Source organism: Elephas maximus, chromosome 20, assembly GCF_024166365.1.
Source record: "Elephas maximus indicus isolate mEleMax1 chromosome 20, mEleMax1 primary haplotype, whole genome shotgun sequence".
Classification (NCBI taxonomy): Eukaryota; Metazoa; Chordata; class Mammalia; order Proboscidea; family Elephantidae; genus Elephas; species Elephas maximus.
Genome location: NC_064838.1, coordinates 10433814 through 10460893, shown reverse-complemented (window position 1 = coordinate 10460893; position 27080 = coordinate 10433814). Strand labels below are relative to the sequence as shown.

General features: G+C 36.6%; 1 protein-coding gene across 12 annotated transcripts in view; it reads right to left on the bottom strand.

Moving 5' to 3' along the window:
• Positions 1 to 27080, bottom strand: part of KMT2C (lysine methyltransferase 2C) — a 397882-nt gene that overhangs the window by 134260 nt on the left and 236542 nt on the right. For 11 of the 12 annotated variants that reach the window (XM_049863292.1, XM_049863298.1, XM_049863302.1 and 8 more), the window contains exons 10-16: positions 24047 to 24216; positions 23451 to 23602; positions 22381 to 22494; positions 21387 to 21458; positions 18670 to 19388; positions 3964 to 4083; positions 1592 to 1708 (exon numbers count right to left, since the gene is read on the bottom strand). In XM_049863292.1, the coding sequence (XP_049719249.1) occupies positions 1592 to 1708; positions 3964 to 4083; positions 18670 to 19388; positions 21387 to 21458; positions 22381 to 22494; positions 23451 to 23602; positions 24047 to 24216 (1464 nt within the window). The remainder of the gene's footprint in view (positions 1 to 1591; positions 1709 to 3963; positions 4084 to 18669; positions 19389 to 21386; positions 21459 to 22380; positions 22495 to 23450; positions 23603 to 24046; positions 24217 to 27080) is intronic. The other variant, XM_049863296.1, reaches the window with a different exon arrangement.

Here is a 27080-nt window from a genome sequence, read left to right as displayed (position 1 = left end):
TTTGAGGAGTCACTTTACCAAAGAAGATACAAAGATGGCAAATAAGCACCTAAACAGCTAGTCAACATCATTAGTCACTAGAGAAACGCAAATAAGATACTATGACACACCTATTAAACTGGTTAAAATTAAAAAGACTGACTGTACCAAGTATAGGTTAGAAGTGGAGGAACTGGGAACTCATACACTCTGGGTGGGAATGCAAAGTGATACAACCAGTGTGAAAAAAGTTGCCTTTTCTAAAAAAGGTAAACATACACCTACCATACAATCCAGCCATTTCACTCCTAGATATTTACCCATAAGAAAAGAAAACATATGTCTACACAGGGGATTATACAAAAAAACACAAACACTGAGAGCAGCTTTATTTCTAATATCCAAAAGATGGAAGCAACCAAAATGTCCTTCAACAGGTGAATGGGTAAACAACTGTGGCACATCTAGCTATGGAATACTACTCAGCAACAAAAGGAAAGAACTATTAACATACGCCATCCCATGGACGCATCTCCATATAATTATGCTGATTTAAAAAACCAGACCAAAGAGTACATTCTCTAGGATTCCCCTTATATGCAATTCTAGAAAATACAAACTAATCTAGTGATGGAAACCCGATCAGTTATTGCCAGAGGGTGAGGGGTAGTGACTGGGAGGGAAGAGAGAGGGATAACAAAAGGGCATGAAGAAACTTTATGGGGTGATAAATATATGTTCACCATCTTGACTGGTGCAGTTTTCAAAGGTGTATACATATGTCGGAGTCGTGGTGGTATAATGGTTAAGAGCTCGGTTGCTAACCGAAAGGTTGGCCGATGGAATCTACCAGCTACTCCTTAGAAACCCTATGAAGTAGTTCTACTCTGTCCTATATTGTTGCTATGAGTCGTAATCAACTCAATGGCAATGGGTTTGGTTTTTTGGATACATATGTCACAACTTCTCAAACTGTATACTTCAAATATTTGTAGTTTATTTTGTATCAATTATACCTCATACACTTGTTATCCCCCCCACCCCCTGGCCTTGGATTTGTTTTAAAAACAAACAAAAAAGAACCAGAATTCAAGTTGCCTTACTCCTGGTATTTTTGTAAAACTAATGAATAATATTTATCAATTTTATATTAAAATATGTCAAAGACAGTTACAAAACCTTCAACATTGTCAGAATACATGCTAATCTACAACATTTCTCATTTCTTCTCTAATCCATATTACAAAAATGAGAGCAACTTCAATCAAAATCTTAATACCCCAACCTAATTTTTTCAAATAAATCCCAGAATATAACAGGAGTTCGATTTTTAAACAAAAGAAGCATGCTACATATTGGATTTTTGGGGAAGTTGCAAGAGGATAAAATAAGAGTGAAACAGGAAGGTAACAAAAGAGAAAATGAATGAGAAACTGAAAAATACAAAACTTGATTAGAGATTTAAAAAAAGCAAAGGAGGTAAGAGCAAAATGAAATAAAAATTTTAACCTACTTGTATGACTGTTAAGATCTAAATAATTAGCTACAAGTGAGTTTCATCATTCATTAACACATTCAAGATTACTACAAAAAGAAATGAAGCAAGCCTCACCCCAGGTAACACAAGAGCTCCAATTCCACTTTTTAATTTTGATCTGCCTCTGCCACCTCGTCCTGACAGTCCTGCACCGCGAGGTCGCCGCTTTCCTGGAAATCCTGACCCACGCCCCTACACAACATATAAGTAAAGAGAAAACATTTTTTAAAAGCCAAAAAGAAGTTTCACATTCAAATGTCAGTGACACAAAATATTTTATTAAATTTAAAACGCATCCACTTCATCAACCAATGAAAGCAAATAATTAAATCCTGAGAATTTATGGTTATAACTTCAGGAAAACTGTTACCCAAATCATTTACTTCTTTCTTTTATTCCGATGACATAATAAATATTAAGAGGCCAGGCTTATTATTTGTATCTTTAAATATGTATTCTGCAACATAATTGTAAACACACTGAATTCAATAAAGAATAAGTATATGGAAGGACTCCTGCTAACGCTCTCAGTAATTATAGCATTAGTTAACATTTGTTGACTACTTACTCTGTACGGATCTAAGTGCTTTTTAAGTCTCAAAATCCTGTAAGGTAGGTAGTATTTTATTATCCCCATTTTAGAGATAAGTACACTGAGGTATAAAAGGTTAAGTAACTTGTTTGAAGTCATAGAGCACGCAAGTCTGGCTTCAACGTCTATGTTCTTAACCACTATCTTGTACTGCTAAATTGCATGAAAGTTAATTTTTGCTAGTGTAAAATTGTTTTTTTTCTCTGTCATTAAAATTAAGTCCATTTTCTTTACTATTCAGTAGCTGTCTATACGAATGGAATTTATCTTCCTCATTCTGTCACACTATTTAAAGGAAAATTTACTTAAAGATTATAGTAAAGCTGATGAAAGGGTAAAAGCCTGGCTTTAAATCATCTAGATAATGACTATTCCAAATAGAAATAATTACCTGAATTTTTATTCAATACAAGAAAAAATTCTATAGGAAAACATGTTAAAGTCCCTGATATTTTTAGAAATACCTCCATTTTTTGTTGTTGTTGCTTTTTGTGTTTTGTGTTGTTGTTATACTCAGACTTATGTGTTACTACCTAAAAAAATCAGGAATCTATGCAAGTAAATGTATTATGCATATTTAAAGTTATTTAAATACTCAGGAAAATTCTCTTTAATCATTTTTTTACTCTGAAAAGTTAAATAATGTGTCACATCTTCAATTAATGTCATATATCTGTTTGAAATGCTGAGCTCATTATTTAGCAAAATGATTCCTCAGCCAATAATTTATTATTTAATAACATACTGTAAGCATGAAATGGAAACACGTGAACAACATGGAAGACGGATATCTTTTTCCTTCCCAGTTTTAATACATACAGCCGACTTCCAGTTTTTACATTGCTTCTCCTTGTCTTCTCTAAACTGCTCTCCTTTGGATCAGCTTCTTTGGACAAGGGTAGGTTAGGTAGCAGTGGGTAGAGATTATTTTCAAAAAAATAGGTACAAAAGATTTTTTAAAACTTAAGCCAATGATTAAATCAACATTAATCCCTCAATTTGTTTTTCTCTAACACCAAATGGCACAGACAAGAATAGACAGAAATTGGTATTTTCTTCAGAATTGTCAAACAAGTCATATACTATTAAAACCAATGTTTAAACTTTAACGTCTGGATGATAACAGGGTGAGCTGGACAGCAGTTCTTCCAAAGGTGACAGAAAAAAGAAAAGTGGATTCTGGAACTCCTTCAGAATCAGTCTAAATAAACAGCCTTATTTCAGCACTATATTAAATATAGAAGATACAGAATAACTGTGTTCTCCAGTCAATAAAGTATTTTTACTTTGGAAATGATCAATACTTTTCCAAACTAGTATATATATATATTTTTTCAAACGCAGCGTACTACACAGTTTACTTCAAATGACTAGCAGGGTAAAACTTCCCTAAGTCGGCATGAAAAAGAGGCCTCTTCAATCCTGAGGTTATTCACACAGACAATGAAATCTGCTGCAACTCTGGTATGTCTTCTCCATTAGTATATAATAGATTAATGTAGCTGGTCTGTGGTCTCTTCTTAGCAACCGAACTTTATGATAGCACGAACAAGCAAGTTCTTAATCACCTTATGGCTTCTGTGATAAGGATTTCCCTTCTCAGGGAAATACAGGTAATTACAACATAAGAAGTGACCACAAAAAGAGTTATTAAAAATTTACAATTAAAATCAGTCACAAAAAATTACGATTTAATATCCGCTTCGTCCAGGTTTTAAAATGCAAACATGTTTGCATTTAAATTTTTAGGAAGCTGAACTATTTGCCTGTAACAGAAAGGTTTAATTCTTAACTTCTACTAGGACAACACAACCAGAAAGAAATGATACATGAATATAAATGCAATTTTATTTACCACTTTGATGCTCCAAATGGCACTGCCAGAGAGCTGCCTGGGTTTAAAAATTTCCCGACCTTCTGAAATGTCTGGGGACCAGGAAGGTGGGCTCACTGTATTATGGGTACTCCAAGCCCCCTAGGATATGGCAGGTGAGAAAATAGATGTATAAAACTCAGCAACATAAAAGGTCAAAGCCAGCAACTAAGGAATTTTAGAACAGCAAAAACAAATGCAGACGTATAGAAATTTAGGACAAATTGCTTCAAGGTACGAAAAATACGTGTATCATTTACAGTGACTTTATACTTAAATGTTTGCAGCTACCATTCACATTAGATATTTTATTCCGGTTGAAACAACACTACAATGAAACACATTAAAAATTAAGGTTTATATGACATCAACATTGACTCATGAACTAAAATTATAGCACCAAAAAAGTAAATAAAAGTCAATGGAACCTAAGACTTAACACTAGAAGAAACTATATGGGAACTTTCTTTTTCTAACAACTATCACCCCACTGAAAAAGAAACAGGTAAAATTCCACATAACGGTAGGTACAGCTATTGCTATTAAACAACCAAACCCGTCGGCAAAAAGAAAAAAAAAAGGGGGGTAATCAGAAACATGGGCAATCAATATATACATACACTTTAAATTGAGCAAAGTTCATTTTTAACCTTAAGATGCAAATACCATCATGATTTTAGTGTTTATTTACACTTGTTTCTGTGACCATTAGTTGTGAGTTTTGATTCTTATTTACGGGAATGAATGTTATACTAAGATTACATTCAAAGAACTAATTTGAAAAGTGAAGAAATGTCAAAGCAAATTGTCCTAAATTTGCAAATCAAAATGCTGAAAGTAGCTAATAAATTATACTGGAAATAGTATTTTATTAAAATAGTTTAAATTGAGGTATTTCATTCCCAAACAATCACATTCAGCAATGATCTGAACTAATCTGATGAAGATGCTAAAGAGCATAAAGAAAAATTTTTACTCCACAAAGATAACATTTTAAAGCAAAACACAAATGTCACAGTATAAGGAACCTATTTTGAATTCAGTAATCCAACAATGCATAACTTTATCAGTTAAATAGCCAAAATTTAAGACGAGTACATAGTACTTACCAGGTCTCTAGAACATTATCAAACAAGCAGTATCCTATTAACCACATAAAAACACTACCAGACATCAAAATAATAAACTGGAAATAAGAACCTGAATATCTGACGGAGTGGAAGCAGTCAATGAATAATAGTATTTTGAGAAAACCACACAATGAATGACAGGCTGGTTTCACTTTTAATTCAAGAAGTCAAATCTGAAGCATTTTAAATTCAGCAATTCCAAGGATTCCTTGTAGCAACAATTTTTACCCTCCAGGATTATTCTTATACTTCTCCCTGATGCATCAAATCTCCAAACTACCTTTTCCAAGGCTCAGCTAACGGCTACACCTGTATCACTGAGAACAGTAACCCCTGCAAGTGAATCGCCTCGTTTCCCCACTATCACATCTTCTTGCATCCATGCCTATGTCTTTCTCCCAAGTTCAAGTCTTTGGTGGCCTCTATGTTGCCAAAAGTTATTTCTCTATTTTCAGTTTACTCAAACCTGCAACATCTGACATACAGTTATGTTAGACTCTGTGGTAGCAGCTGCCGATGTTTCGGCGGCCCTTTCTTAGCCTCCTGTGCAAGTTCTTCCTCCACATGACTTCTAGTTTCCTAGGTCTGAAGCCTGGACGACTATGCTTTACATATTCTCATCCTGAATGCTATTATCTATTATGAGGGCTTTAAGCACCATCCTGGAAGCTGCTGACTCCCAAACACACATTTCTAGTTTTAACCTCCTCTGAGATCTCTAAAGTTGGTGATTTTCAACCTCCTTCTTGACATTTCCATTTTGTCACCCCAAATCTCTCAGATTTACCATGTCTAAATGGCATCGAGGCTTCAGGTCAGAAAACTGGGAGTCATCTCTGATTGCCACTCTCCCCCCCAACCCCGACCCTTTCAGTTTTCATCCCTGTCACTTACTCAATCAAAACCATCAGTAAATTCAGTAATTTTTATCCTGAAATTTTGTCCCCAGTCATTCTACTTCTTTGCAGCTCTACTGCCAGCAGCCCGGCCTGGGACACCACTATCTCTCACTGAGCCTGCTGCAACAGCCTGCATCTCCCCAAACCTTTCTCCAAACAGCAGCCAGAGGGACTTTTCAAAAGTACCAATCTGTCAGAGCAAGTCAGTCCCTTATTTTGAACCCTTGCATTGTTTCTCAGTGCATTTAAAATACAAACCTTTACCACTACCTCCACAGCCCACGGAAACCCTGGTGGCACAGTGGTTAAGAGCTATGGCTGATAATTAAAAGGTCTGCAGTTCAAATCCACCAGGCGCTCCTTGGAAACTCTCTGGGGCAGCTCTACTCTGTCCTACAGAGTCACTAGCAGTCGGAATCAACTCGAAGGCAGTGAGTGTTTTGGTTTCTACAGGCCTGGTGGCGTACTGGTTAAGAGCTATGGCTGCTAATCAAAAGGTCAGCAGTTCAAATCCACTAGATGCTCCTTGGAAACCCTACGGGGCAGATCTACTCTGTCCTATAGGGTCGCTGTAAGTCGGTATCGATGCGGCGGCAACGGGTTTGTTTGGGCTACAGCCAGAATGCTCCTCAGGAGTACAGCTAGAATTTGTCCCACACACGCCGGACATGTCATCAGGAGGGAACAGTCCCTGGAAAAGGACACCATGCTTGGTAAAGTAGAGGGTCAGCAGAAACGAGGAAGACCCACAATGAGATTGATAGATGGCTTGCAACAACGGGATCAAACATATCCACAACTGTGAGACCAGGCATTATTTTGTTCTGCTGTACAAAGGGTTGCTATGAGCCGGAAATGACTTGACAGTACCTAACAACACCCCCTACTACCTCTCTCCAACCACATCTTATGGGATTCTCCCTCTGCCAGTATGGCCTAGTTACTCCAGCTTCCTTGCTATCCTTTAAACTATACCAAGCTCTTCAGCCATCAAGGCCCTACTGACTCCTACTAACCCAGAATACTTCTCCACTGTTCCATGTTTCCAACCCTTTTTAAAATGGCTGGCTTTTTACAATCCTTCAGGTATGGCCTTTCATATTTCCTCACCAGAGATGCCTTTCCTCAGCACCCCAAGTGAACCACTGTCTCCCTTACCATATCTTTAGTAATCTCTCATTGCATCACAATTTGTGATCATGTATGTTTTATTGTTCATAATTTTATTTAGTGGTAGGAAGTGGTCACAAAAGATATGTAAATTTAGTTCTTCTATCAGTATTTCCATGGGTTTTTCTGAGGATATTTGGCTAGTTTATCTCTTAAATTCCTTTTGGTCGATCATTTAATGCTATGTCAGTAGATAGTTCTAAAAACATACCATTGAAGTTGTACTCTAAAATAAAATACTGAATAATTTTATTTCAGAAATAAGATTTTTTAGGCTGACTATGTCCTGTTCATCATAATTCAGAAGTCAGTTTTGATGCCAAAATTATACCTCATATTTCAGAAAGGACTTACATTTCATATAACATGGATGAACCAAATGAAGGGCTTTATTGATCAGAGATGTGGATGCCATTTCAGGGATGATTAGAAAACTACTCAACTGCTATGAAAAACTTATAAAAACTCAGTTATATTGTGGATTTTCGTAAGTTTAAGACATTGAGAAATAGACTATTTGCAATTTTACAGGAACTGAAGGAAAATTATGATTATACTTATATATTTTGACAAGGAATACATTACCTAGTATATTCTTCAGCTCCTAAGACAAAAGTACAGCTGTAATTACCAAAGCACTCCTGGTGGCACAATGGTTAAGCACTCAGCTACTAATGGAAAGGTTGGCTATTTGAACCCACCCTATACTCCACAGGAGAAAGGACCTGGCTGTCTGTTCCCATAAAGACTGCAGCCTAGAAAACCCTATGAGGCAGTTCATCTGTGCTACGCTGGGTTGCTATGAGCTGAAAATCAACTTGACGGCACCTATCAACAACAGAGTCCTGGTGGAGCAGTGGTTAAGGACATGGCTGCTGACACAAAGGCTGGCAATTAAGCCCACCAGCCACTTCTTGGTAACCCTGCAGGGCAGTTCTACTCTGCCTATAGGGTTACTGCAAGTTGGAGTTGACTCAGTGTTAATGAAGTTTAACAACAACATCATAATTACCAATGTTTAGCTATTAATTATCCTTCAGCTCTCTGCTTTGATGAAAAAGAACTTATCGAGACCACTTAGAAGAGGTCAGTCTCCCTGTAATACATGTGCTATTGTATTGTAACTTTTTATTAGAAGACAAAACCTGCTCTGTAATTACTTGTGCCACTGGACTATAACCCTGAGGAGGGACCATGCCTCTTGCCTTCACTGTTATGCTCAGCATTTATCGTCTCAGTCATCTAGTGCTGCTATAACAGAAATATCACAAGTAGATGGCTTTAGCAAACAGAAATTTACTCTCTCATAAGGAGGCACTAGTTTTTTTTTTTTTTTTAAGGAGGCTATAGTCTGAATTCAGGATGCCAGCTCCAGGGGAAGGCTTTCTCTCTCTGTCGGCTCTAGGGGAAGGTCCTTGTCATCAATCCTCACCTGGTCTAGGAGTTTCCCCATGCAGGAACCTCAGGTTCAAAGGATGTCATGGTCAGCTCCTGGTCGGTCTTACTTGGTGTTAATGAGGCCCCCCTCCTCTCTGCTTGCTTCTCTCTTTTATATCTCAAAAGAGACAGACTCAAAATACAACCTAATCCTGTAGATTGTGTCCTGCGAGGTTAAGATTTACAAAACAAAATGGAGGACACCCAGACAATACTGGGAATCATGGCCTAGCCAAGTTGACACATACCTTTTGGGGACACAATTCAATCCCTGACACTTACTGAGCCTCTATTATCTTTGCTTTTCCTACTGAGTATCTCTTTTTTTTTGAGGGGGGGTGGATGCATGAATGCATCAATAAATATTGTATGATGTTGCAAAACATACTAATCCCTCCACCAGCTATAGCCTATAATCCTGAATTTCCTCACCTATAAAAAATTACCAATCTATTCAATATACTGATATTCTGAAGCTATCTGAATTAAAACCAAAAGCGTTCAAAATACAGCCACCCAGGGATTTTAAGTTGTAAAGAAAGCTAAATAAGCTATTAAAAAAAAAAAAAAGGCAAAGCAGATCCAACTGCTATCAAATCCTACAAAACCAAAATCAAACCCACTGCCGTTGAGATGATTCTGACCCACAGAGATCCTACAGTAGAACTGCCCCGTTGAGTTTCCAAGGCTACGATCCTTACAGAAGCAGAATGCCACATCTTTCTCTCGGAGAGTGGCTGGTGGGTTTGAACTGCCAACCTTTCAGTTAGCAGCCAAGTGCTTAACCACCGTGCCACCAGGGCTGGCAGAGACAAAATGAGGTTTCAAGAATAACCGTTTAACCCCCCAACAATTTTTAAAGTTGATATTAAGCTTCTTTCTGCTTAAACGCTCATTTCTCAGGTAAATTTATCAAACTAGTGAGTTAATACAGCTCTTACAAGGACTACGGAGTAGGAACATGGTCAATAGTAAAGGCCGAGGGAGGACAGGCTACTTTGGGCAAAAACTTTTTATTAGAAGACAAATCCTATTGCTAGTGTTAAATATGATCACTGACTAATCCACTTTCAGTTTTAAGAGCAGCCAGAGGAAGTCTGGTGCCTCACTGGCAAATATCGTGCCTCCGAGTCCTAAGTCAGCCTTGGATCTACCCTCTCCCAACATGCTATGCAAAACCAAGATTGCTATTAAATGATAAGTCTAATTTAGAAAAAGTGAAAACACTGAAGAGATAGCACAGAAAGGAGGACAACTATTACGGGGAAGGGAAAAACAAAGAATTTATCATTTGCAGGGGGTAGATTATCCAATAGGCAAGGAAACCATGGTGCTTATCTTGTTTACCAGGTCACCTGTAGTAAAACTGCTCACTCCCTATTAGTAAGTAAGCACAAGTAAGCCTGTGCTTACCTTGCTTACTGGGTCATCTGTCCCCATCAGGGAATGTAAATTTGAAAAGAGGCTTTGATTCTGTAGGGAAGTGCTGTGGGGTTGGGAGAGACAGATGCCCACAACATCTAGAAGCAGGATCTTTGATGTGGTGAAAAAAACATGACATTGTTCACTACGGATGGCCTGGTAAGCAAGGTAAGCACCTTGCCTATTGGATAATCCACCCGTAATAATTTGTCCTTTTGGTACATACATGCAATCATGTGTATATTGGAGCTACAGCAGCCAACAACTCATTTTTATGACTTAAAGAATTCTTTTTATAGAAAAAGGTCTCATGTAGTAAAGTCAGTTCGACATTAAATAGAACAAGACATTAGTCCTGGATCATGATTTGATAAAATACTTTCAAAGTACAGAAATAGCTGTTAGCAGTTTCACCCCTCAATAATTTCAGAATACAAATTTGGTTGGTGCTTAGCAAAAGCTCTGGAAATGTCTTCAGAAATATTACTACTGGCAAAAACAAAGTTAAGAAGAAAGGCTGGTGCTTCTAATCTTATATGTATTTTTAGGTTGGGCACTGCTGAGGGTTGGACATGTTTCTGTATCCAACTATGGCCTCACAAGGGCTTCTCTGACTTGAAGGGCCACAGAGACCCCCTGGGGGTCTTATTAAAATACACATTTGCACTGAAGCATAAGAGAAGGCCTGAGAGTCTGCCTAACACACTCCCAGATGATGCTGATGTTCACAGTCTACAGCCTGTACTTTTTGAGTTTTTTTTTTTAAGGGTTTAGTCTTCCTTTCTTCTAGAAAACATGCATAAGCCTGTAAGCTGGAGTTGAGTTCTCTCTCTAGGCTTCTCTTGCCTTGCCATATTATCTCCTGTGGTTTTCTCTACTGCAGTACCTAACACACATAGTATTACTTAGCAGGCTGTTTCCCTGTCCATATATTAAACTAGTCCGGAAGGTCAATGATTGCTGGGAGCATGGGATCTACATGATCTAGAACAGTGACAGACACTGAAGCACACAATGTATTTCATGAATCAAAAAACCCCCCAAAACTATAGTTTAAATAGTCTTAAAAATATACTCTAAGCTATCTGCTGGAACTCTAACCCTCTTCCTACCAATGAGTTTGGCGATACTTGCCACTCCTTGGAAATCATTCCACTAAGTTCTAAAACCTTGTGCAATTACTATGTGACTTTGAATTTGGGAAACCTACTGAATATTGTATTTAACGTGACCAGTATTTGATATGGTGAGGGTCTGTACTTACTTTCACTGGTACATTTCAGTACAAATAGTTATCAGTCAATCTCCTTGGTTTTAGGAGCACCACATCAGAGCTATACTTAATAAATGGTGATTATGCCCTTCTCGAACCTGCATTAATCAGTAATTCAAGCAAGTGAGCAGTGGTAGGTGTGCCAGATGCTTCATATGCGTTACCGTTAAGCCCTAACCACCACCACACAATACAGTTTTACAGACGGAAAAAGGCTCATTTCACCAGGTAACTTGCTCAGGATCACACAGACAATAATACGGGTTTGAATTCAAGCAATTGCACTATGGAAATTTTCATGCTGAATTTATATTAATCGATCTTTTTAAATATCAATAAACCACTGAGATGGATTAATTACTTTTGTGTGTGGCCTTTCTAGCCATGGTCTTGTAACTCCTACCCAGGTGACTGTGTGATAGGGTAATTGCTGTCCACCAAGGCGATTGCTCAGTTTTGCCATAAAAGAGAGCCAATTCCAGAGCAGAAGGGAGGAGCCCACCACCACCAGGGGAGGAGAGAAAAGCAGGAGAGGCCCAGCAGCAGAGACCCGGCAGCAGAAGAGGGCGCAGTGGGCTTCCCAGCCCATGGAGAGAGAAAGCTGAGTGCCTTTGGGCAAAGACTGAGGGCCAGGGAGAGGTGTGCTTGCGAGCACAGCTGGGGAGAGGCTACCCTGCTGGAAGAACTGTGTCCTGAGTGTTCTTGAACCTGAACTGTAGCTGTTACTTTCCTAGTAAATCCCATAAACGTTGAGTTCAGTGTGGCCACTGCAATGAATTAGTGAACCCAGGAGACAGTGTGTGGGAGGGACGGTTGGTGTCACAGTTGGTAAAGATGGCAGAGAGAGGAGGCTTGTCTGACCTCCACCTCAACGGAAATCAGCCTTGGGCTGTAGATATAGGTTCTCCTTTCCCCTTGTGGGGCTGGAGGAGGTCAGACACCGCCCCTAAGCTGTTTTTACAACTACAGTAAAAACAAAGGTATAAACTATTGAAAAAATATTCCTTAAAAAGCATTTTTTTAAAGGCAGTGTAGTTTCTAAACTAGAAAACATGTGGACAATCATTGACATATTACATTGCATTTTTTATCTACCATAAAAGAATAGGAATATATATCTATTTAAACCTTCTTCAAAATGTTCTAAGACAAAGTACCAGGTATACAGATTCTGCCTTCTAGGTATCCAAGAATTAACAGTTACAACTTGCCAGGGTAGTTTTCTTTCCCTTTGATGAATATCACTGTATATACTTTAAACAAGCAATGCTTCACAGTTCAAGCTTATTTGAATTAAAAGCTGGATATGAAATGATTTATGAAGTATTGAATCTTTCCTTTTAGAATATAACTTATAGATCTAGTTTTTTTTTTTTAACTGAAAAACAAAAACCCTAAAAATCTTCAACCATACTTCTTCCTAAGGGATTGGCATTTGCAAAACTAGAAACAATGTTCACTATTTTAAAAAAAAAGGAAATAAGCTTACTTGTAATTAATTGATGATGGATGCTTAACAAAACTATGACCCTCTGTAGCTCAACACTCTGGAGGCCTGTTCTCTCACAAGAATAGATTATGGAACTGATGTGTTAATTTGGAACACTTCATTTAAAATGCTGCTAGAGTATACAGGTATGCTGTAAAATTCTACAGTTCATAATAAAATTACTTAAATTCATGAAAAATAAAAATCTAGTTTCAAAACAATGGGAAAGTGGTTATGATCTGATGAACTGAAGTATCTCTGGAAACCTGTTGTAGAAATTTCACCTCCTCTATGAGAACTTCTCAATAGATATCAGTCTTAGAATTTACCAAAATCCCTAAGCTTTCCATATATCTGATGTTAGCAATAAGAAAAAATCAAAAATAAGAAAAAACTGTTGAACTGGTGTATGTTTTGCTGTGTATAATCTCAACAACAGCAAAATAAGTAAAATTTTAAAAAATGATGGGGAGAGCAGAAACAAAGATAATTCAACAATTGTTTTAATCAAGGTACCATAAATAACATTAGCCCACTATAATCATTAAAAAATAAGTTTCTAATAAAATATTAGTTTACAGTTTAAAAAAAAGTGACAAAAATTCTTAGGATTTTCTGAAAATTCAAAATATAGTTGAGTACCTATGTTTCCTTTTATAAAATATTCTTGAAATATTTACTGTAAAACAGAAGAAAATAAATCTGATAGAAAGTTTAATAATAACTATTGTCAATATTGCCCTGAAAGCAATTAGTATCTGAGTGTTTGAAGCAATCCTAGTCATGTGGTTACATTAACTATCTTCCCATGAAACAAAAATTACAGAAATAGACTAAATAATATACAACAAGCTAAAATTACTGTATCTCAGAATTTCCAAATTAGAATGGATGAACACAACTGTAGAATGAGAGTGTGGTGAAATGAGTTCCTAAAATGGCCTTTTGCCTTAGTCATTTTTCCCCTAAACCCTGAGGCATTACCTTTGTCCTAGTTTTCTACCCCACAGGGTTTGTTACTTTTGTCCAGGTTGACTGATATTTCCTGGGTAATCTATAAACAACTTGTGGTTTGATACTTCCTGTCTGGTATGCACCTTGCAGGGATTGGCCAATGGACTATGCAAATTGTGGCCTACAATGCAAATGAAGTATCTGTGGCCTACCAAGAGGGGATTGGTCAGTTTGTGCCCCCCCCCAAACTGGGAGGGGCCATCCCTTGAAACTGACAAGGAGTTGCGTATATACATATAGTCAACCCCACAGAAGTTTTTCAGACAGGAAGAAGCAGAAAGGAGAAAAGGCAAGAGAGAAGAGAGAAAGGAGGCAAGGAACCTCTCAAACAGGCTATAACATTAGAGACAATGACAGGCCCGGAGGAGGCCCAGTAGCAGAACTGGTGGCGATAGGCCAGGAAGGGATCTTGAGGCACAGTCAGTGGTGACAGATGGCAGGGCCAACAGGAGCCTGCCCTGAGGGGACTGAGAGGAGGCCTGCGCTGCCAAGAAGAGCTGAAAGGGCTGTCCTGCACTGAAGGGAGACTTTGCCTGCACGCTTCCTGATCCTGAGTCATACTCCGTTACTTCCTTAATAAACCACTTAAAAGTAAGTATGGTCTGTGAGTGTAATGCGGCCACTGCAGTGAATTATCAAACCCAGAAGAGCAGCAGTGAGGGCCATGGGAGAGCTGGTCAGAATTGGTAAAAGGGTGGAAGATGGTGGTATGTCTGACCTCTACCTCATAGGGGTCAGCCTTGGGCTGGTCTTGATTCGCATTATCCCCCCTGAAGTTAGACAGGTTCTGACAACACAATTACTACTACTACCCTTACCACTTTACAGAGAGAAATGGAATAGAGACTGAAATAAAAACAAATTACATGATTTGATATGATAATTTTTTTCAATCCCATTTATTACTACTTTTTTAGAGCATTTCTGGGGCATTATGTTTAATGGAAACTCTCTGGGGCAGTTCCACCCTGCAGTGGGTTTGGGGGGTTTTATGTTTAATGTGACACCACATTTCTCTAATTCAGAACTCCAGTTGCAGGGTTAAGATGAAACAAGCATCGTCAAAGACTGCGTTTAAATTGGTCTTGGGGAAGGCCATTTCATTGCTGCTTTTTATGAGCTTTCCAGCTGATTACAATATATGGCATGTCCAATAATCACTTTTTAAACCCAACTCCTCTTGTAGATATACCTATGAAAACACTGAAAAATAAATACTAAAACATATACAAACGCCTAACTTCAATAAAAGATGATAAGGAAAAACAACTGATTCCTTAGAATAATCTGTATAATGTCCAGCTTGCTGCCTTCCACTGCTTCCACCAATTTCCTTCTCCTAAACCAAATCCAAATCCATTGCTGTTGAGCCGATTCTGACTCACAGACCCTACAGGACAGAGCGGAACTGTCCACTGAGTTTCCGAGGCTGTAGATCTTTACGGAAGCAGACTGCCACAGCTCCTTCCTGTGGAGTGGCCGGGGTGTTCGAACCGCTGACCTTTTGATTACCAACCAAGTGCTTAACCACTGTACCACCAGGGCTCCTCTTCCTTCTCCTACTACCTATCATACCTAAATTTGTCCTCTTTGTGAAATCCTGTTGCTGAAGTGGACAACAAAATGAAAACATAAGAATCATTTTCTATCCATAATCATCAGAAAAACTTACGTTACTATTTCCAGAGTTGAAGCATAGATTTGAGACATATTTGAAAGTTCCCGGGGGCGGGGGGGGAGGTAAAAAAAAAAAAAGCATTATATAATTTCTCACTAACACCTAAAATCTTCCATGCAAAAGGCACAATATAAAACACTGAACTCTCCTATAAAGGAAAAATAATACAATTTGGTTTACCATTTGACAATAGACTCCCAATAAGCAAGATACTATATTTTCCTGTGCCCTGATGTCTCAGGTTCTAAACATCCAGTATATTGGGAAACACACACACTGATCATCTCATATACACTGAAAATACGCTCAGTGAGTTTGCGCTACAACAAATGGTTTAGTAGTTAGCTATTTTAAAATGTATCCTAAGAACACTTTGAGAAAGCAGAATATTTCTACATCAGTCCTTGCAAACAGCGAAATCACAGCAACATATTTAACCTATCAATCTTCAACTCATCTGGCATTTCTTTTAACGTCATCAACAACTCTGGGACTAAAGTTTTCAGATTTTTGAAAATACTCAGCATTAAACTGTCCAAAATGGTAGTCACTAGCCATGTACGGCAATGGAGCACTTGAAATGTAGGTAGTGCGAGTTGAGATTTAACTGTAAAACACAAACTAGATGTCACATGAAAAAAGAATGTAAAATATCTCATTAATAAGGAGGAAATATTTTTAATATATTGGGTTAAATAAAATACATTAAAAATTATTTTATCTGCTTTTTATTTTTTAATATGACTACTAGAAAATTTAAAATTACATATATGTGGCTTGCATTATACTTCCGTTGGACAGCATTGGCTTAGCCTTCTACTGGCTAATGTGTTTCCAGAGTGCACTGGATAGTCCAATTACTATCACATCCCAATTTAATGAGAAAGAAAGAAAATCTGAAAGATTAAGTATATTCATTTAATCTTTAAATGAGTTCTTAGAAAAACTCAGGTAGTATTAGAAAATTGTTCGGACAAACCTAAAGATCTGAGTACTATCAAACAGAAACAGAATTTAAACCAACTAAATCTTGCAGTTCTGTGGTAAGGATGGTTTCACCGAACTGGCAAAGACAAAAGAACTGATGACATTAAACAGCAGTGAAGCTGACAGTCAACCAATTACTAGAGGAAACCAAAGAAACTTGCTTACATCACAACCAGTGTCACGAAACTCCATCTCATTTAATAGCTACCCCTGACTGCTAAGAATCTGCAAAAAGAAATGCTAAATAAAACCAGAAATGTAACACAGGAATGTATGATATAGAAATTCTTGGAACAGAATTCTGGACTTCAGCATTTCCAATACAAGATATCAATACTCCTGTTTAGGTACAGACTATTCCCTGGAAGTTATAGCCCTAGTGCCCGAACACTGATTAAAACATGGGAAGCTATCTTCTTCTATCCAATTAATACTCCCCACAATAACAGAAGTATATCAGCAAGCCATGAATCATCAAGACAAGGGTGCTTCCTATACAACTAAAACCAAGCTTCAAAGACTAAAAAGCCAGCAGGCAGGTAACACATGGCCTACAATTATGAGATTAGTATCTCTGGGTATATTCTTTTCTGACTGCATTCATGAAGGTCTATTTAGCAGCAACAGGAGCAACAAATGACAAAGTAGTGATGAAAGTGGCAACTAAATACAAAGTAAAATATTACCAGAATTGGAAACTGAAAGAGAATACAGCAGAATCAAGTACAAAGTGATGAGTATGAAAGAAAAAAGACACAGACACAGACACACACATAAAATCTGGAACAAAAGTCAACAGAAAAATGGTCCCAATATATAGAATTTAGTTTCTCAGTTAACTGAAACAGAAGTCTTCAAATAGAGAGAGCAGTAAGATTTAAAAGGAATGTTTAAATATTTAAAGGATGTAACTATCTGAACCGACAGTAAATCTGAGATTCAAATTTCCTTTGCTAAAGTCTTTTCAGAGTCAGAACTACATCATCATGTAACTATTATAAAACAAAAAAATGCAAGTAAAATTCTACGTAAACTTACTGAGGAGGAGGAAAACTGGTTTGAGAAGGAAAATCTCTCTCGGAAAAACAGAAAATAAACAGTAAGGGGACTATTTAAAATTAGAGACAGGTGTACGTAAAGTGTTTTAGTCCCCTGCATTTATCTTTGTAATAGAAAAATAGCTAAATTCCATGCAGCAACTATATACTTCATCCTAAAAAATGACATATATCTGGATTTTATTCTGAGGAGGCTAATTTTTACATTAAAATCAAGTCAGATTTTCTCTAACTGATTTTATAATTCCAAAATTAGACGATCAAGGTCAAGATATTCTTATTAAAAAAAAAAATCAAACTTTAATCACTGGAAGCAGATTAAGATATTTAAAACTCCCAATTACTATTGTGACTAAACAATTCTGCACTGTTTGATATCTTGCCATTTTATCAAACATTTCAGATAGTGATTTTGCAGAATAAAAAATAATTCTTAGCTACAGTATCTTCACTTTGCCATGTAGTGTCACTTAAATCCCACTTTAAAACAACTGGAACTCAGCCTTAAATGGTAGAAGCCACACTAGTTAAAACAAGCATGGGAAGTGTTCCCTTCACTTCCTGAACATCAACAATATGATGCTAAGATTTCTCCATAAAACTACTGAAATAAACGCTAACTTGAAAAAAACTCACAAAAGTTAGCAATTAGTAGAAAAGTCAAAATGAGATATTTCCCAGCATGATAAATTCCCTTGGTAAATTTTGATGCTTTTGAGGTTAAAAATATACACAATGACCAATATCAATAAATAAATATTAGAGGGGAAAAAGAAATGTTAGTTACTGTATACCCAAAACTATGCTGTTTTTTAAACATCTGTTGTTAGTTTTGACATATAACTAAAAGTTTTAAAGAGTGTTTCTATTATAAGCTATAATCAAATAGGTGGCATTTTATGTTCCAATTAAGTTGTAATTACAAATCCCTTCAAGTTTAATAAATTAAATTCTTCATTTAACAATACTAAAGAAATAACCAAAACACATTAAAAGTCAACATTACAACATACATAAGTTCTACCTGAGGACAGTAAACGTTGCCCCCTTCAAACCAAAGCTACACAATACAGTTTATTTGATGAAAGTGCTCCAACATCTTTTCTGTCAACATCATTAAAATCACCCTACCTGTTTGGACCGAGGTCTACCAGGAGAAAATTTTCTTTTGGTAATAGCTGGTTTACCCATGCCAATTTTTGGAGTGACTGAGATGTAAGTTGTTGGCATGATGTTTCCAGCTGAAGAACTGAGAGTTGAGGGGTAACTATGCAGCACGTCATGTGAAGGCAAGTCTGAAGAGTGGGCTGGAGGGGAAGACACGTTTGCCTTGCTTATGCCTGCTGCTGATGAAAACGATGAGTCTGTCTCAGACGGTAATTTTAAAGATGTGTCTCCTTGGCACGAACTATCTTTTACATAACCCTCGACTGCAGGAGTCATTTCAAATTTCATAAACACAGTGGAAGATTCAGAATTTTCTTTCTGTTCCAATTCTTCTTGTAACCTTTCTGTAAGCAATTGTTCCTTAGAACATAACGAAGTACTTTCCTCAGATGGGGACGTTAAGATTTCTGGTGGAACGGAGACGGATTCATTGCTTAATTTTGGAGGCCTGGATTCTTCTGGGGACACCAGCATTTCAGGCTCCTCTGATGACTGTAGTTCTTCTTGCTGCACAGTGTTCTGGTGTGCAATGACTTCGATGTTTTCTGTCACTTCCATTTTGTTTTCATCTTGATCTTCATCACGAATACGCATTCCTTTAGAAGACGTTTCCAGTTTTTCACTATTAACTTCATGAGAAATCTGATTTTCCAATTCCAGATTCATTTTATTTTCAGATGATTCTACAAAATGTGGAATATTCATTATATTAATATACAGTACATTTTAAATAGAATATTCATTACATTAATATACACGTACATTTTAAATAGAATATTCATTACGTTAATATACAAGTACATTTTAAATTTTCGAAGTACGACTAAATATAAGACGTTAACAATATATTCATCACTCCTGATACTTTGGAGCTTAACAATAACAGGCTTGGGCAGAAAAGAAGTGGGAGGGGAGTTTAGAAACACCCTTTTGGTTAAACCATGACTTAAATCAGAAAGTATTCATCGAAAATGGCTATTGAGTTAATAAAAATAAAAATATATAACAGTTTATGGATTAGAATCAGTCCCAGACCAGAAAACCTTACAAAAACATGGCCTGAAAAGGATCCCCAGGCTTTAAGGTAATTTCTGGTAAGAATATTAACGTAAAATTAATCACCCAAATAATTCCAGTATACATATGTAATGTTTTATAGCTTGAACAATTACAAAAGTATGGAAAATTATGTAGGCAAAGTTATCACCCTCATTTTACAGCTAGGAAAATGAAGTTCAGTGATACCATGTAACATGTTCACATTAAAAAGTGAAGATGACGAAAACACAGATATTATGCAACAGCAGACACCCTAAAGGTAATAAAGATTCTGTAGATTCACATGAGTAACAAGCAAAGATAGAAAAGATTTACTAACTAGAAAAACTATTTTGTTTTAATTGTACCCACCGATGTACTCAGTACATTGTTTTTGGATATAATCCCTGTTCTTCCTCATCGTCTATATGCTAGAGACTAATCTTAGCAACCCATTAAACAATCAGATATGAGGAATATATATACAGTCACTGGCTGGTAAATTTAACATCAGTGCACTGGGTACTAGTGTGCTGAACCTTTAATTCAGCCTTACTTAAGAATAACAAAGTTAGAGGTCCAAATGACACGCGCCTTAAGATGCTCTGTAAAGTAGGACAACTGGAGCTAAGAAGCACTTACTCTCCCATGCTGTCAGGGCAATTTAAAGTTATATTACAGAAACCCTAGTTTCTTCATTTACTACTTATCAGCCAGTAACTATATATCTACCTTCTGATTTCAAAATGAAATCTCACTTCTCATTCCCGATACGCTGAAAGACTGTAACTAAGGATAAAGGAAAAACATCAAATAACATATCTGGCAGTACTCAATATTTTTTAAACATGTTTCAAAAATACTTAAAAGAAAAAACTGAATGATAAAAAATGGATTTTAAGGTAAATACATATAATGAAGAATGAATACTTAAGGGTTTAAAACCAAAAGTATCATCATTTGAGTGACTCATGTGAAACACACCTCCACGATGCGGTGTGAAACCTAAACCAGAAGACCAACAACTTAAAAGTCTCGCTGGCAGGGAGGGACATGTACATTTCACATCTAAACCACGAGTATATTCTTCCTGTTCTATCTCAAAAACCTGTTGCCATCGAGTCAATTCCAACTCACAGCGACCCTACAGGACATGGCAGAGCTGCCCCACAGTTTCCAAGGAGCGCCTGGTGAATTCAAACTAGCGGCCTTTTGGTTAGCAGCTATAGCTCTTAACTACTATGCTATGAGGGTTTCCTGTTCTTTTTTAGGCAGGAAGTTTTAGGATAAAAGATGTAAACATGCTCTACATTTCAAGGAGTTCAATTCTTTTTGCTACTAGATTCTTACATAACGATTTTAGCTTGCTTCAAAATGTAGCAAATATTGATATAGCAACTCTTTACAGAGACCCTAAAACTCACTTAGAATTCACTGTCATTACTTTTCAAGGAAGGGATCATGTGACTAAAAGGTTGAGTGACTGAAATGTGTATGCACCAATTGCAAAATAGTCTAAGTATCCGCTGGAATAATTTATTTAAAAAGTTAAGTTAATGGATAGTGGCTCAAATCTGTGTAGCAACCACAAAGGTATTATCTTGTAAACTGATCAAATTAGACAATATGAGCATACTGCTTACCAGAAATGAGAAGACAATCTGTGTCCAGGCTTTCTGCTGCTTTCTGCTGCTCTTCAGTGTGGACTTCAACTGCTGAGAATAACACATTATGGAATCTATAGCAAGTAGTCAAAATTCCTCTAACACTACTCCCTCAACAGTAATTTGAATAAGAGTTTATTTCACTACCAAATGCCAATTTCCCATATAAGCACAAAACATACTATCACTATTTACTAGTAAATAGGGCAAGAAGTCAAAATTAGAAATCTTATTCTGTACAATGATAGAATTTATTATTATAGACAGCTTTGTTTTTCTTCACTTTACATCTTCATTAAGTACACCTTCCGTGAGAGTTGTTAAATGTAAATTTAACAAATTTCAAAAAAATCTCGTGTTCTTTAAGTATATACACAATTTACGTAATACAAAATTTCACCTACAATCCCACAGACTTTCAGAAGAACCCAGAATTAATTTTAGTTAAGTAGTTTTCCCCAACCTAGACTCTTGTTAATTCCAGATTCTCAAATACAATAAAGCTTTTATCAGTACTGTAAAAAGCTTAATTGAAATGTAACTGAAATAACCCTCAATAGAAATACCAAGATTACCTATAACAATTTCTCATTAACTCAGCATGAAACACACACATTCAGCAACAGCTCTAGTTAGTAGTTAGAAGTCTAACTAAAGGAAGAGAAAAAAACCAAATTGCTTTTTAATCAAAATCATTTGATCCCTAAACAAAGTGCACAGTTATGATTAAGTATAGATTACAGCAAACCTACAATCTTTAAGTGCCCTTTCTCCTACTATTTTCTCCCTAAGGTTATTAGTTATACTAAAAAGCTCCTTTCTGAACAATTAAGTGACTATACCACCTGTGCTGATTTTTACTTATGGAACTAAAGTTTTAGTGGGTTCACATATATTCACTATATACACACACTTTCTTTACAAACGGAGCACAACCATTACCACAAGCGTTCTTACCCACAAGCATTCTTACCGTCTGGAACAATTCCAGGTATGAACTCTTGACCTTTGACATCTTTACTAACTGCTTGCTCCGGAAATACCATATGGTCTTCAGGTCCTTCAACTTCCATTTCATTGTTAAAATCTTAACAGAAAATAATGTATATGTTCTTCAGATCAGAATGAGTATTTTTGGTTGATGTACTAAGGCAACAATTTTATCACCAAAAATGTCTTAAGTGTAACTTTAGATTTTTCTGTTGTAACCAAACAGATATTTAAATTAAAAAAAAAAAAAAACCATGAAAAGTATAACGTATTAAAAGATAATTTGCCTTTTATTCTTTAAAAAAGGATATTCCACAAGTGTATACTGATATCAAAACCAAACCCGTTGCCGTCGAGTCAATTCCGACCCATAGTGACCCTGGAGGACAGAGTAGAACTGCTCCACAGGGTTTCCAAGGAGCAGCTGGTGGATTTCAACTGCCCACCTTTTGGTTAGCAGCCGTACCACTTAACCACTGCACCACCAGGGCTCCTGTATACTGATAAAAAAAAAACAAAAAAATAGCATCCTGTAAATGAAATGTCAGCAATTAATTCAGATACTTCTACTTAAACCTCTTGCAGATGATAAAACAGGACTTTTCTAAAAGCTGCCATTCATACTGATGAAAATGAAAAACTGGTGAGCAGGTCTTACCCCTTAAGAAGCCTGTTATTACACTCATAACCAACAGGGTACTATTATAAATATTCCAAACCTGAACAAAATTTTGGGCTCAAGAAGCAAAAATTAACATTTAAGAAGGAAATTATGAAACTAAACCTTATTTAGAGCAAAATAACCTGGATTATGAAGAACAAACTGGGTCATATGCCCAAATGCTGAAGAACTTTCAGCACTGGATTAAAGAATGCAACTGGAATTCAGATATGAGAAGAACTTAGGTAAAATTTTAGTCAAACTATTCAGAGATGACCAAGATAACATGTATATTTAAAGGTTGAAAAATTGAGAATAGGATGGGATCTGAAACATAGATACTGGTGACCGATTAGGACAGTTTCCTTAAAAAGCAAAAATCTCAGGTTTACCTGTACTGAGTTCAGCCACCTCCATTTCATCGCCTGGCTGTACTGAGTCCATTTCGGCTGTTAAGTGTTTACAGTACATGCAGATATACTCTTCTTTCAGCTGGGAATCTAGTTCATGATCTGTTGGTTTGTCACATTCTAAGTGAACCCACCTATCATGATAAATATATTTAAACAAAATATTTATAGTCAATTTAATGTCTATGGGAGGGGAGGGCAATTGCTGAAATGGAGGAGGGCTAAAGGATGAAGAGAGAAAGGTTATGGGGTTGCTAAATGGCAAAGGTTCTAGAAATGGACTTGACATTTTTAGAGGTGCAGACATATTTTTACTTGCACTTTTTTTTAAGTATTTCCTCTTTAGTTTGTCCTCTTCTTGCTCATTTCTATTCTTGTCTTTTCTTTTGCCCATTCATCTTCCTTAAGCCTTTCAGACCCATAAAAACACAACTTAATTCCACTTATACCAGCAGTCAGTACTAAAGAGATTACTGGAGTAGTAAAAGTTTAGAGCTAAAAGGTGTTATGATAGGGCAGGTGATCACATGGATAAAATAATCTATAAAATGATTTAATGGAATAACTGTATCTCTTACCTTTTACACACACTACAGTGAAGCATGTCTTCCTGAAATTCTGGATGGTAGCACTTCCCACAAAAAGGACATAAATTATCCTGTTGTTGGTAACAACTGTCACATACTAGGCAATTGTGGTGCCACTGAGAACTAGACCGTGTGCCACACTCTACACATATTCTGCAATTCTAAACACCAGGAAAAAATAAAAACAAAAAGGTCTGTTATTGTGGATAAAATAGTTTGTTACTGCAATTCTGATGTAAACCTTTTTAAAACCAATGAGACAGTCATGGATTACATATTACACTCTAATTTTTACTACACTAATTCAGGGTATATGTTTTTGAAAAAGGAATTTGGAGACATCCAGGAACACATAAACAGGAAAGAGAGAAAACCAAGAACACAGCAACCCAAACTTCAAAAAAGAAGCAGAGTCAGGAATCTGGAAATAGCTTTTGTAAAATAAATCTACTCAACTCACTATTGTTGAAAGCAAAACGGGGCTGCTAGGATGTTCCATCGGTCTCTGAGTAGCTTAGGAGCTAAAAACAAAAACTGGCACTGAAGAAATAGCATCGCCCACCCCAATGACTTGGCATTGGAAATTGTGAAAATAATCACTCCACACCCAAATCCAACGATGACTCTATTTTCAAAATGAAAAGTGGAATTATCTTCGCCAAAGTGAAACTGTTAATGACATGCAAGGACTGCCAGAAGTCAGTCAAACACTTTTCTGTGCCTGTGTGCTGTGTGCTAGCTAGCCTTAAAATCCTGGGTGTAAGGCTGATAAATTGTGGGGTTCTCCTTATTCACCACCACTTCCCAACCTAAAACACCAATATAAGTCATTTCAGTTTTTTGAGCTGCCAGGTTGATATGAATGAGGTGCTCACCCAAAAACAGAAATGAGCATGAATACCACAGATTTGCTAAACTCTTATAGATTTAAAACTCACACGCTTATAAGAATTGATGTAAAAATCCTGAATAAAATATTAGCAAACAGTCATACCACATTAACAAAATAAACCATGACAAGGGGGTTTGTGCCAGAAATTCAAGGATGGCTAAAAATCAGAAAATCTACCAATAAAATCTAGCATATCACTAGGTCTGAGGAGAAAAAGATACCGCATCTTTACGCGAATAACGTGCATGTTATACATTTTTTGCCAGCCACACAATGCTACATGCACTATGTGTATCAGCGTGTTATTTACATGGGCATGTTATTTGTGAAAAACACGGTGATTATTTCAACAGACGCTAAAAAAGCCTTTGAAAAGAACCAAAACACATTCCTAACAAAAGCTCTTGGGGAAAAAAAAAAAAACAGAAATGGAAGAGTATTTCTCCAGTGTGATAAAATATATAAATCTTCATCCTAAAGCCAGCATCTTATTTACTGAATTTAATGGAGGAACCCTAGAGGTATTACTGCTGAAGTCAGGAACCAATCAAGGATGCCTACTATCTCCACTACCATTTAACATGATTCTGGAGCCAATGTAAATAGAATAAACAATCAGAGGCAGGAAAAGAGGAAATAAAACTCTGGACAATACTTGGAAAACCCTAGAAAATTAATCATAATATTAATACAATAAAAGAATTCAGGAAAGATACAAAATTAGCATGTAAAAATCAATAGAATTCATATATACAAATAATAACTGGCTAAAAGATATAATGAACGAGAAAACCTCACTTACAAGAGTAGCACTACAGATAAAATAAGAATAAATAAGAAATGCTCAAAGCCTATACAAAAAATTACACAACACTCCTGAAAGACACTAAACTAGACTTGAACAAACGGAAAGATATTCCTTGTTCTTGGTTAGGATATCTTACCATCAAAACATCAATTCTCTCTAATTTAGCTTATAAATTTAATGTAATTCCAGTAAAAACATCAATGATGTTTTTCACAGAGTTTGATAAATTCATCCTGAAGTTCATACGGAAAAATAAACACACAAGAACAAACAGGAAAAATACGCAAAGAAAAAGCTCTTGGGGGAACCAATGCTATCAGATACTCAAAAGCCTCTATAACCATAACAGCACGATACTGGTGCACGAACAGGACAGACTGAACAACAGAGTAGAAATTCCAGAAATGAGCCCAAGGAAAACTTTAGTGTATGGTAAAGGTGAAATGTCAAGTCACTGAAGCAAAGATGATCTTTTTAATGAATGGTTTTTGGACACCTGCACAGCCAAATGGAAAAAGATACCTCCTACCATACATGGACCATACATGAGGATCAACTGCTACCCTCAGTGTAAGAAAGGGAAAATAATATAAATATATCTGTTTATCATAAAAACAAAATTATAGGAAGGATAAACCAGAAAATAATGAAGTCAGTTAACTTCAAGAGGTGAGGGAAAATGGGTAGAAGTGATACAGGAAGGAGCGACACTTGTATAAGCAGAGCTTATTATATTTTTTTTTTTTATTATATAGCTTTGATTCCTGAGAGCATGTTAATATTCTATATATTTTTTAAAAATTAAATCAATAAGGAAAGGGGGAAGCAACCTAATAATGACAGCAAACTAAGTAGGTTCATTCGCTGGACTGAGCAAATGAGTAAATGTGTTGAAGTTGTTGGAACCTAGGTTTCTTACTGCAGAATGCACATACAAGAATGGGAGAAAGCAAAAAAACCAGCAGACAGGGACTAAAAGTGAAGTATTGATTCAGGCTCATGATTTCTATATTATGTGTGTATATATATGTATATATATATACACATATATATACACACACACACACATAGGAAACCCTGGTGGCGTAGTGGTTAAGAGTTATACCTGCTCACCCAAAGGTCGGCAGTTCGTATCCACCAGGCACTTCTTGGAAACTCTATGGGACAGTTCTACTCTGTCCTATAGGGTTGCTATGAGTCAGAATTGACTCGGTGCCAATAGGTTTGGGTATATATTCATGAGCAGCCCTGGTGAAGTGGTTAAGCACTTGGGTGCTAATCACAAGGTCGCAGTTTGAACCCACCAACTGCTCCGAGGGAGAAAG